The following is a 13435-nucleotide window of genomic DNA, read 5'->3' on the forward strand; positions in this document are numbered from 1 at the left end:
CAAAGTAATAGTGGGAGGTAATTACTGCATTTTACATTGTCCCTTCAAGACCGCTTACACTCAACTTTTGTTTTTGAAACATGCTTAGTCTAAAACTTTCACTGGCCGATTCTGCCCCCCCATACACACACGTTTATGAGGTACGAGCTGCTATCAGTAAAATATTCTCTTCTTCTCTCACTTTGACCTGCAACAGGGATTACCTAATGGCCAAGATGGTGCAAAGTCACTGGTCCAAGACACTTAATGCTATAGTAGGTAAATGTTGATCTCTGTGTTACAGCTAAGGGCCTGCACACGTTAGGTTAGCATGGAGCTCTAACCAAGCCAGTTCTCAAATTGTATCGAACTCGTAGGATAACTTATCACCACTGATTCTTGCTATCCCATGGACAACTTGTCTCCTTACCTTTCCCCTGCCTTTCAGATGGAGATGAATTAGAATTTTCTCTCACCCTGCAGGATTTAAGTGTGGAATTTAGAGTACAGAAGTGATTCAGCAGTGAGGAGGGAAAGTACATTCTCTACTGACAGCAGATCTAATTCTCTTCTACCTTCTCTTATCTGCTTTAGAATCATATTAAGCTGCATCTTGGCCTCACATATACAAAAATACAAAGTCCATCATTCAAATACAGCAGCAATCTGGACACTAATGCTCAGCAGCCTGTAATATTCTGTCAAGTATTTTTGAAATCGTTTCCCGTAATTTTAAAAATTGTAATAGGCAATACTTAATGACGTATTTTAGTTTTACAGTAATAGCATTTACTGCAGATAAACCACAAGAAAATAAGGTTACAGGAAATAGGAAATAGTGTTTGACTACATGCATGACTACATGTTTGACTACATGCAAGACACACTGTAGGACTAAACATCTTGATGAGCCAAAAGATGCGTTTCCTCCAGGACTCTCACCCATATTAGTGAAGCCCTTCTGACAATAAACACAGTACCCCTCCGGAGAGGTTGCAAACATTAACCTTCATGGTCCCAGGCTGGTCTCCCAGGAAGGATATGGGAAACCATTGTGAAAGACAGACTGAGGGAAACAGCCACTTAAGTAAACTGTTCCTGTAAAAACTGGTGGTTAGTGGACCCATTATAAAAATATATGGGTCCATTTGTCCATAAAAACGCCTCTCGTATACCATGACTATTTTATATAAAATATATTTAAAAAAAAGTAATTTTGAAGATAAAGCAGTTACTGGCTTCAAAAAAGCTTTCCTCCTCCTTCCCCCAGCCCTGCAAAGCACTCAAATAACTGAAACCATGTTTACTGTTAGGCTATAGTCTCGCTACATTATAGCTTGATGAGCTATACAGTATAACCTTTCCAGGTTCAGGTCAGAACTCCTTAAAACTCCTCAGCATCACAAAGTAATGTTTATTGGATTATGAGACACGGGCACACTCATTTCCGATGACCTCATTCATCCTGAACATTTGTATTAAAAGTCATTACATCAGGCATAGAACAAAAGGTCAGACATGCAGAAGCCAAGAGGAGAAAGACAAGTAGCATTTCGTACTTAAGTCTTAAATAAAAGAAGGGGATTTTGTGTTTAGCACTACAATTTTGCACTATATAAGCACATTTGGAGTTGCTTGTTAACCTACAGACATCGTAACAGCAAAAGGACAGGAGCCTCAAGAGTACAGCGTTGGGCACAGCCAACTCGCCAGATCTAGCCAGGTTGAAAGGCAGCATGATCACACCTGGACTATCCCACCAGCTCAGGGATAGCTGAGCATCCACACCCGCATGGACACGTTAGCTCCTCTCTGCTAGCGATGAGGTTTCATTGCTCAATGAAAGCTCAGAGCCATATAGTAAAATTTCCCAGTAAGGTTTTGGAAATTTGCATATGGTCACACTGACTCCTCCTACACTTATTACCAGGGAAGTCTATATTTTGACAAATTCATTCCAAAAAAAAAAACACACCATAACTAACAGGCAACTCCCCCACTCGGTATCAGTCTAGCTTTACCCCAACAGCTTGCAGGAAAGGACTTCGCAAAATTATTTCAATGCAACACAACAAGGTGCTCCTTTCAGTAGCGAATGGACAACGGCAAAGGACTAGAGCTCCAGCTAAAAGGGCTACTCTTTAGCTACTTGTTCTTTTATGCTGTGTTGGAGAAAACCCTCATCTCAAAGAATTATATAGTTTTGGCAAAATTGGCAAAGTAGAGCTTTAAACAAAAATCTATTAAGCAATGACCTTCCTGAAGGCAATTGGCAGCTATGTTTAGTAAACTGAAATGGAGCTTTTTTTTTTTTCTTATTTGCACAATATCAGCTTCAGAAATACTCATCTGAATTACGCACCAGGCCAGCAAAGAAAGATGCTATACTCCCTAAGTATTTTCAATCTCTTGAAAAATAAAATGCTTTCAAGCTTTGGGATTCCAAGCACTCTGGACTGAACAAAGTAAATCAGCCGACATGTATCAGACACTTGTATTCCTTCTGTTGGAAAACAGCTTGCTTTAAACTTCATCCACAGTATAAAATAAGCCTGAAGGATATTTATGGATGATTAAGTGGCTGTCATACCCAAAAGAAGGTTTGGGCCCTGGTGTGCCAAATTCTACGCAGAGAAATAACAGACACAGCCTGCCCCACTGCATGCATATTAAACTATACAACAGAAAAACAAAGCATGTAGCGGGATAGAGAAGTGAACAATGACAACAGAAGCTTAGTGGAAAAAAGTTTCAGAACGTGATAAACTAGTGGTTTTGTGTGTTTTAACATGGATTTTTTCCATGAAGAGATAGCAACATAGTACAAAATGAGAAGGTTCCTGAAGGAAAAGACAAGCACACAAATGAGGTCCATTATTCCGCAGATGCTAATGAATTATGATACCCAAAAGTCAAGCTTTGTCTCCAGGGCACACACCACTAGTTAGAAAAAATTATACACTGAATACTTTTTCCCAGATTGATACAACATGCCACAGTTTGATAACAGACTTCTCGCTTTCCTATCTCTTTCAATTTCAAAAAAGCAGTGTTTATATGAACTACAAAGCAGTTTAAGTTGGCAAACAATAAGTGGGTATGTCAGCTTAACTATATCAGGAATTCGTTTTCCCTTTGATTACTAAATCTTGGTTCTATTTTAAACACATACTACTACTTAAAAATCTAATGGAACAGGTTGAAGAGTTAATGCGCAGAGACAATGACAACTACATAATATACATAAGTGACCTAAACTACAGAGCATGCTAGGAGGCTCCCAAAATTAATTTGGGGAAATAGCTCCAAGCACTGCCAACTCTCTTGAGGATCAGTCACTTGCAGAGACACAGACGCTAGAGGAAGAAGAAATGTCTATCATCCTGGCAGAAATCCATTCCCCCACCTGTGACTCCTACCTCAAATTTTATTTCCTATTCCACCCATGTTGTTCACCTCATCTCACCAGCTCTATATTCCTTTGTGACCTGAGCAACAAGCATGGCTTGCAGCACTGTCTGGGCTTGTGCTGCAGATGCTGTGATCACTACAGCCCAGGGTGCCCAGATCTGATCATCCGCAAAGCAGGTAACCCTCACTGATCAGTACAAATTGCCTATGGGCAAGGATATGCAGGCTTTCATCTGGAGGAAAAAAAAAAAAAAAAAAAAAGCATGACTGCAGTTGCAACTAATCCAGTCTCATTTCAACCTATTTTATCTTGGCATGGCTGATAGGAAAGGAAAAAAGAAAGCCTTCCAACAAGTTTGCAAAAAACATATGTAAATTCCCCAATTCGAAGTGATCTGGCTAGGTATCAGCCCATTGCTACCCTAGGAGACTTTCAGGAATGAAATTTCTCCTAAAAGGCTTTGGCTCCATGCAGCTGGAGAAGGTACTTTGTGGTTTTTCAGGTGCAGCCCCTTCCTCTCAACGTTGAAATGAATGCTTGGCACTTTGCAAGATGAGGACTCAGCTCTGGCTTCAACCTGTGCTCTTTCAAGAGCACTTTTCCCTATACAGTTAAATTGGCCACAAATTCAGACAGTGCATTCTTTCTGAACTGTACGTTTTATGAACTTAGTTTAGGGGCCTCGTAAAAGATGTAGTGTGCAAGTCACAGTATCCTGCGCTCAAAGGGTCATAACCACTGCAGCTACACTGATACCCACAGAACTCTTAAAGATGCTTCTACTCAGTAGTGTTTATTGCCAAAACAAATTTCTACTCAGAACACTTCTGCCGTTTCCCATGGAAAAGTTTCATAGCTTAAGACATAAAGCTGATTTTCTCACGTGTCAGATAGCCTAATAGAGCCAGAAACTGGACATCTTGCCCCATTTCATGCTTAAGAGCAGAGTGTCAGCGTGGTTTCTTACACACGGCACTAGTACATACTGTAAGCATTACACTTCTATTTCATGCAGCAATTAGAAAGACACCAGTTTGACTGCAGCTAACATTAAGAAGTATTCTGCTTTTCTTCCATATTTCTGTAAGTGTTATTTGCCTCGTACATCAGAAACTGAAACAGAGAACACCATTCCGAGGACAGCAGTGCTCTGACAAAGAAAGACTGATCCAACATCTCTACCAGTTTATATAAAGCATGTAAATGTTGTCTGCCACCACGTGGACACAATGACTCCAGACACACGACAAGATCACTGGACATCTTCTCTTGCATCTCTAATGCACTGATGTGAAAATAAATAGCCTTTGGAGAACTAACAGAAGATTGTTCAAGTGACTTCCAGTCAAACAGTCAAGGTTCATCTGTTACTAATGACTGACAGCTGAAGGCAGAACAATTCTTTGGCCACAGCTGAGCAAATCATGCCAGTATGAGCAGGAGTATCAAACTAACATCACTCAATAGCTGTCAGACGAAACTGGATCAGAAGGAAGTCTTGCATTGCAAGTGAACGCGACCACGCGTTCAACACGATCAGAAAAGCCTTAACTGATGCAGTGGCACAAGTCAAAGAGATTTCACAAAACATGGAAGTGATGTCTGGGAGGGTACACTCTGACTGTCATGGACTGCAGAGTCTCACTGACAAACACCAGCAGTTAACTGGGGTAAGACTACCCACACTGACTCCCTAAGGAAGTTAACTAAAGAGTGAAAGAGTTGCAGAACAGACCAAATTCACTTGCTACCCAGTTTCACACCTCTCTTTTCAACAAGCAGTAGCTGAAGCAACGATAGGAAGCCACTATTTCTGAGGCCATATCCACTAAAGCTGGATGGAGGTAGTGACCAAAGTCTCAGCAGCAGCAAAACCTAACACAGGGGCTTTGTACAGATTACAGGTCTGGCCTATAGCTCTGTAGGAAAGCTTAGCTGCGATACAGAATAAGAAATACAGAAGATTAAGACACAAATCAACTTCCACCCCCTTTAACGGCTAATGAAAACACTGAACCATCATTCAGTGATCAGAGTTGCAAGTAAGACGACTGTCCTTTGGAGGAAAGGAACAAAGCAACAAACCCCACACAACGTAAGTAAATTCCCTTCTGAATGGGACTACAAGAAACTAGCTCTACAGCTATGAGGCAATTATTTCCTCTCCAAGCAATCTTGTAACTGGAATGGGGATAGAGTGACTCGTATGTGTAGTGCAAGAAAAGTCCTCTTGAACATCTAAAGGAAGTTGTAGTTTCATGAACTAGATGGTAGACTCAGGTGCTCTTCAATGGTTATACATATTGCTCATTAAGGATTTGTCTTGGGAGGAGCAGCCAGTAAAATCATAGTTAAAACCATCTCTTCATACCTAATGATGGATCTACACTGAAGTCAGGGCCAAGCAATCAAGGCTCTAAGAATCCAAGAAAAAGAGATATCAAAGTTGCCGATAAACACTAATAGAGCTTCTCCTTTCTTTTTAAAGGCCTGGGATTTGAAACTCAAAGACACTGCGCTTTCCTTGGATATGTTCCTCTCCAAGGCAGCACAGACATCCTGCATAACCAACAACTGAGAGAATAAATCACCTGCAAGACAGACAAGATAATCACAAAAAAAAACAAACACTTATCAAGTCCACATCCATGGTTCATTTGAGCTGTGCATTGCATACATTACATTCAGAGAGGCAGGAACATTCTCCTACAAATGCTACAAAATTCTCCTACATGCTGCAAATACATTTGCCTATGACCCAGAGAAAAACCCCGTGACAATTCAGTGGGTTCCTCAAATCTCTCTGCTATAAAGGGAGATTTTCACAGGGAATCTAAACTCCTCTACTATGAGCACCAATGTAAGAGTTCATATCATTCTGTGCTAAAGCCTCAGCTTCCTCAGATACTCTGCACGCAGCAATAACTTAGCAGCTAGAGAGCCTGCGGGGTCAGCTGCCTGCTGAATGATCTTCCAACACCTGATATTTAGGAGAACTGAGCCACTTAACTTCCACTTTTAGCAATTGTATTCTACTTCATCATTTATAATGCTCTGGAATGACAGTGATTTTGTTGTTGTTACTTATGTCTAATAATAACAATAGTAATTAATTTCCCTTTAAAAATATCGCACTCGTGTGTTCATTACAACCAAAGAGTTAAAACTTCAACTGGAAGTTTATGGTCAAACCTAATATTATCTATCAGAAAGCTACTCTGAACTTAGTAAAGACTTTGATTTTACAAATAGAAAATATGGGGCCTGAAACAATTTGTGCTCACAAACAGATGGAAGCTATTACGAACTCTCAGAATTAACACACATTGTTTTGACTTTGGAATGTAACAGCAAAGCAAGTTTCTCCAAATAAATGCTCTACCGAGCTAGCACTGAACTGCTTCTAATTCCAGCTGAATTCTCCTGAGTGTAAGATGTGGTTTTCATTGTTTTTGTCCTGCTGTTTTACCAAAAAATACCACTTTATCTCTACAAGAGTTTTGATTTCAGTAATTTTACTTAATATCAGCCTGGTCTCATTTCTTCCCCACTCACACTCTCATGCTTCTCTCCTTGCTCCCAAAAGTCCAGGAGGCTAATGGGAGCGGAGGGGGTGAGGGGAAATGGAGAAAAATGATTCAAGTAAGGCAACAGAGACTTGAATCCCTCCTCTACGACTTTAGTAGATGTAGTGTCCTCCTCATCATAGGCTTCCTTCTAGATACTCTCCAATCTTCACACCACAGCCAGAGCAAATTAAGCAACCGATCCGCACTAACTCCTGACCGAATAACCACTTAGTTTGCAGGACTGGTTGCATGAAGCAAGGCCAACACCTTGGGGCCTGAAAAGGATTGCCTCAGAGGTTGTGAGGTTCTACAGACAAGGAGGCAACAGCTGCTCACTCTCCATTCAAACTTAATCTTTTTGATTACACGTTGTTTTTGCACGTTTTTCTGCACCCACATGAACTAAGCATACCTGGAAGTTTTTCCTCAGAGCAGCCTTAAGACCTGCTAAAAGCTACTTAAATTCAACAGTTCCGGACTCCAGCCTCCAAAGGAATACGTAAAGGATTGAAACAGTCTCAGGTTTGTATCTGGTCAGCCCCTGGATACAGAACTGCTAGCATTGCTACATACTTCTGCATGTTATCTACCTACTCTGCTAGATTTTTCGCAATGCTTTCACAGTGGAATTTCCTCATGGCAGACCTATAAAAACGCTGTTCAACCAAGAACATCAACGTAAAGGTGACTACAACAATTTATATGGACTTCACTAACACTTCCCTGATTAAGTAGTAGAGGCCCACAAAATTCTGACTTACTTTTATTATGTTTTTATATTCAATGGCATACATTCTCAAGCAGTAACACATGAACCACTGGTGTTGTACAAACCACTTCAAACAAAGTTTGGCCGCTGATTACTCTAGCTAGCACCAGTGACCCCATGTAAATTTGGAAACCCTTTTTTATACAAATACATAGTTAAATTAAGTCTTCGTTTACTTTTGCGAGTTTAAGCATATGCCAGTGATTTCAGGAACCAACTGCAAGGACTTGGAAGGGAACATGGGTGAATAACCATTACTTGAACAGTTCATAGTGTTTTGGAAACAGGACAAGAATAAAAAAAAAAAAAAAAAAATCAGAACAGCAGTCTTCAGTAGATCTAACTGCAGTAACATCTTAGACAAGTCAAAGAAAAAAAAAAGAAACAAGTGATAGCTCCTATAAAAGAGATACCACACAGGTACAAGTGCCAACTAACCCAGACTACAAGAAACAGAAAAGCCCAGCCAACCTGGGCTCAATGAAGAGTTAGTAATTTCGATCAAGAAAGAAGCACGGAACACTTGCATCGTATTACTGAAGGACGAACCGCAGAATTACATAGGAACAAAAATATGAAAGGCTGAAAAGCAAAGCAAGCAGCATCATGACGAGCAAGTTATAGAACAGACTAATACGTTTACAGACGTAGAGATTAAGGAAAGCATTCATTTGATGTTAGAGAGAGAAAGCTATCAAATCATTTGAAGGAAAGTGTTTAATCCCTTTTTTGCACAAGTCTTCCCTAAGAAAGTGTGAACAGCTGGCTACCATTATCAATACCAGCAACAAAGAGTCACAGTCTAGGTTATATTAACAGCTTAGTGAAGTGAATTTTGAAGACTGGCAGGACTTGATTAACTTAATCCTATGATACTTCAGCCTTTAAATAATTTCAGAACCATTAGAGGTTATCTTCCAAAACACACTGAGCACAGGCAAGATACCAGCAGTCTGGGAAAAGGTAAATGCAATCCAATCTTAATATAAATAAATAAATAGATACAAAATGAAAAGATCCAGAAGCTTTACTTCAGTTGTGGCATAGGAGATAGGAGTGAGGGGCAGAGGGACAGAGTGCAGGAAGAGAGAACTAGGAAAAAAGGATCAAACTGAAAAACTAGAAATTAAGCATACTGAAGAAAAACACCACCACCACAAACCAACTACACACATCCCAAACACAGGTCAAAAATAAAACTGTCAAATCAATCTAATTCCAAGCCTCACAAACAGGTTAGAAACTGAGATGAATTCAAAGAAACTTTTTGACACGTTATGGCATGAAATGCTCACAAGCAGGCTGGGGAAATGGGACCTTGATGAAGTATTCCACAGAACGAGTGCAAAGCTCCCAAGTACTCTCTAGGTGTTTTAATCAATGGTCCACTGCCAAAACAGAAGTGTTGATTAAGTGGGGCTCCACCTGGGTCTATGATTTATCCAAGTATCCAGCATTTTCTTCAGATGATCTGGATTAACAGCAAAGCGGCTTACACACAGACAGTATGAAGCTGAGGCTGAGTTCTCACCCTACCTTCCCCAGGAGTCTGAAATCATTTCACAAAATCAGAGACATGATTAAAAACATAAAGAGTACAACTTTTACTATACTTTAATTCATGTTTTACATGCTGTACCTTCAAAGGAGTGCACGAATACAGAATGGGCTATTTTGTTGCTGCACAGAGGAGCCTTGGGGACTGCAAGGTGCAGTGAATCACATGAAATTAGCAGTGTAAGGCTGTACAAACCTACTGGGACATATGAGCTGAGGAAGAGTGGCAGGACCTGTGAAGCACTCCTCTCATCTCACTCACCACCTTGAAGGTAACCCAGATGAACACTGTCTCCAGTTTTGAGCACTGCACTTCAAGAAAGATGTGCACCAGATTGAGAACAGGCAAGCAACAAGAACGCTCAGAAATTAAGAAACATGGCCCATGAGATAACATTTAAAAAGAGAGATATCTTTCAGTGCATAAAAGTACTATCTCAAGTAAAAGCTTTACCTAGTAAAAGCTAAAAAAAAAAAAAAGATTCCTCATGTAATTGCCAGAGTAAAGGATGTTTTAAAAAACACATCAGAGCAAGGAAGTCAGGATGATTAGAAGATTTTTTTATTCCCCCCCAAGTCACACACCTGCAAGACCTAAGAAAACGGAACAAGCTAGAAAATCTTATAATTTAAGTACGGGAACAGAAAGCTAGTCAGAATAGTAATATAGCAAAATTAAAGACAGAGCAAGGAGAATGACATGAATGGATCTGTGAGTACAACAGAACAACAAAAATATCAGAAAACATTTACAATTTTCAAAACAGTGCAACATACACTCATAGCATTTACAACGGGAAAAGGAAAAGATCCACTGTCAACTGGCAAGCCCTTCTCTAAGCACCACAGGAGATAACCTCAAGTGCAAAGCCATAAGGTAAGTGAAGCCAGTGATCTGAAGAATACCTCCAAGAGTTCACAGATGTTCTCCACAGAGAACAGCATCACAAGACTGTAGCTCAAACAGAATATCCAAAGATGTGCATGCTCATGCCACACTGACATGAAGCAGATGGTAGATACTGCTATACAAAAAAAACCATAAAATAAAAAAAAAAAATACATACACCACAACACACACACACTCAAAATGTACCAACCTGTGCTATATTCTTGTTGAGAAGATATACTCCGTATTCAAACTGAAGCTTCTCTCCTCCTTTTGGATATAAAGGAAATCTGATGAGAAAGGAAAAAAAAGTATTTAAAGGTGAAGTTATTCAAACGCATAAGTAAAATTTAAAAAGACAGACTCCCCTTCTGAAAAGGTAAAGCTTTAAAGAGCTCTTAGAAAAATGGATCCACTCAAAACACCGGCCTCCCTTGCTGACTTTTCCCAGTAACCCCCTCAGCAGGATGTCCTTGGGAACCCTCTGCTGCTCCAGTAAATCAGCCCCTTAAAAACCTGACAGTAAACTTCAGCCAATGAATTATGTTTTTTGAAGTATTATTTCAGGTTTTTAGAAGATGCTTTATGACTCTGCTAATGCTGCATCATCATTTCTCACTGAATAAAGCATGTTTTAAGAAGCGTGAAAGAACATCAGACACCCCACCATATCTCTCTGTATTCGGCCGCTTTCATTTGGTTAGCTTGTTTCCAAAGAGAAATAATTTTATATGAAAGAGAAAGGTGTCCTTTTTTCACTAAACTATTATTTTGAGATTGAAAAGGAGTACAGATCCCTTCCCAGGCAGGACATATTTGCAGGCCCATATACCAACACAACCAGAAAAACAACACTTAGAGGCCACAGGTAATTCCTCATCTTTGTGTGATCCCCATCCCATTTAAGCCCTCCAAACCTCTCAGACATCTAATCTATCCCTGGCACCTTCTCCACTTCTCCTGCTGTTATATTACTATCCTCTTCTGAAAGCCTCTCCTTTCAACAAGCTTCAAATATGCACCAAAGGCTCAAATCAACTATTGCATCCTAGCTCACTAGAACCCTCAACAATTTTATATTTCTAAAGTTGATTTCTGTTAACATGTAAAACATTTTTCAGAATTCTAAATATAGATCTACTTCGTTGTTCATAGGCAAGTGGCACAGCTTATTTCTTTCTCAAGGGCTGCTGGAGATGACAGAACCATCACTTTAGCCCCTGAAGTACCACGGTTGCTTAGCAATCTGATTACAATAAATAATTTTATTAATCTGTTCTAGGAATCTTTGCCTCTTGAGTGAAGTAGTTACCATGAACAGTCTTAATATTTTTAAGTCACATTTCTTAGGTTCAGCTTTCAACTCTTCTCTACCTCTAATGTTATGAGGTCATAAGGGTTAATAAAGTAACTTCAGAACAATCCAAAACTCATGCTTATGGCAACTACACCATGAAATAAGCTTTTGTATCTCTAAAGAACTGTATGTTTTATAGTTCCTAATTAAGATGCTGAGGGTATTATCTGCACAAAACCTACATTACATCAGAACCCAAAACCTATCTCAAAATCAAGATAACAATACAGGAGATCAATATCTATCAGAAACAACACACATTCTGGAGACGTGATTATACAAAGTGTATTTTAGCATTAGATAGAAAACCTTTACTGCAGCCCCACTGCAGAGAACATTTGCAACGTTTAAGGATAACTCGATAGAGCCATTAGAGCTAAAGGTTAACAGGTCATCATCACAGCAGATCAAATATTAAGACGTCAACTCCAAGTTTTATGCTACTTTCAGACTCACTAGGTCACTTCAAGTTGAGGAATATAAAAATTACTGTGAGTAATATATATCTAGCTCACCTTGCTTAAGAGATCTATAAATCCCACTCATTCCCACGTAAGAAAAGAAACCTTTCAAAATGAACACATCCCACAAGAATTCCACCACACACTATCTTAAGCGTAAAATATAAAGCAAAAGGAATTCATTTCAATATCTACAATTACACTCCCTAAATGGAGCAGGATTTAGATTTAAAGGGTACCTTTACAATTAACAGTATAAAGCTCACTCAGGCTTGACAATAAAAGCACCATTAGAAACAAAAACCATGTTTTACTATAAGATAGTATTTCATTAGGCACTAGTAATGGGAACCATGTATTCTCTGTTATTGAACACAGAGCTCTTCAATATGTGCAGTTTAGAATAAAGGATAAAAACTGTTTTACAGTGCTTGCTACCATCTCCCACACACAGTTTCTTGTAAGTGGTAAAGATTAAGCTTTTCTGTTCATCAGGTTTGTCCCACTTTCTGGCTAACATTCACAATTCTCCAACTTCCACTAATTAATCTTGAAAGAATTTAAACTATATACATCCTCATGTCAGCTTTTATAACACAGTAAGTTACGTGAAAGTCCTGAAAAATATCAGTGGATGTCTGTATATGTACATTTATGACATACGGAAAAATATTACTAACTTTGATGTTCCTTTCTGTGTGTTATCTTGCTTGCCTGTTAGACCTGGTCATAAGCAATAAACTTAAGAGATGGAAACCATGACGTTTTATATTGTGCTTCATTGAGTATAATTGAATGTAACTATGCAACTATTGGCTATGGGAAATTCTTCTTCTTGCATGCTTCTTAGAAAAGCACGACTACAAGCTAATTCTCACTTTGGCATACTGCACAAAGTTTGCAGTGTAAGGTTACATCCATTTGCTTAAAAAATTTTAAGTTACATTTGCTTAAAAATTACATTCAGAAACTATTTTAATATCTGATAATCACAAAACAAACTCAAAATGCAAAAAAGCACCTGCCTGCCCATTCTACTCCAACATCTACCTTCCTCACATCCGTTCTTGCCGATTTGTTTGAAAAACCCTAACACTTCCCCCCTGCCCCAAAACCTCCTTAAGCTCCTTTAAAGCATGAAACATTGACCCTTGCTCTAAGATTAATCAAAAAGAACAAAACTGATATTTGGGAGGGAGTGAGGGAGGGAAAACACACTAGCCAGAAGGCTGTGTGGGACCTGGACGGGCTGGAGAGCTGGGCAGAGAGGAACCTCAGGAAGTTCAACAAAGGCAAGGGCAGGATCCTGCACCTGGGCAGGAATAACCCCGGGCACCAGGACAGGCTGGGCGTTGACCTGCTGGGAAGCAGCTCTGCAGAGAAGGACCTGGGAGTCCTGGTGGACAACAAGTTGAGCATGAGCCAGCAGTGTGCCCTTGGGG

At 39.6% G+C, this 13435-nt stretch overlaps 1 protein-coding gene across 1 annotated transcript in view; it reads right to left on the minus strand.

Moving 5' to 3' along the window:
- UVRAG (UV radiation resistance associated) overlaps positions 1-13435 on the minus strand; it is a 97879-nt gene that overhangs the window by 20033 nt on the left and 64411 nt on the right. The window contains exon 13 of the mRNA XM_068930738.1: positions 10387-10465. Coding sequence (XP_068786839.1) covers positions 10387-10465 — 79 coding nt within the window. The remainder of the gene's footprint in view (positions 1-10386; positions 10466-13435) is intronic.

This window comes from Struthio camelus, chromosome 1 (genome assembly GCF_040807025.1).
Source record: "Struthio camelus isolate bStrCam1 chromosome 1, bStrCam1.hap1, whole genome shotgun sequence".
Lineage (NCBI taxonomy): Eukaryota > Metazoa > Chordata > Aves > Struthioniformes > Struthionidae > Struthio > Struthio camelus.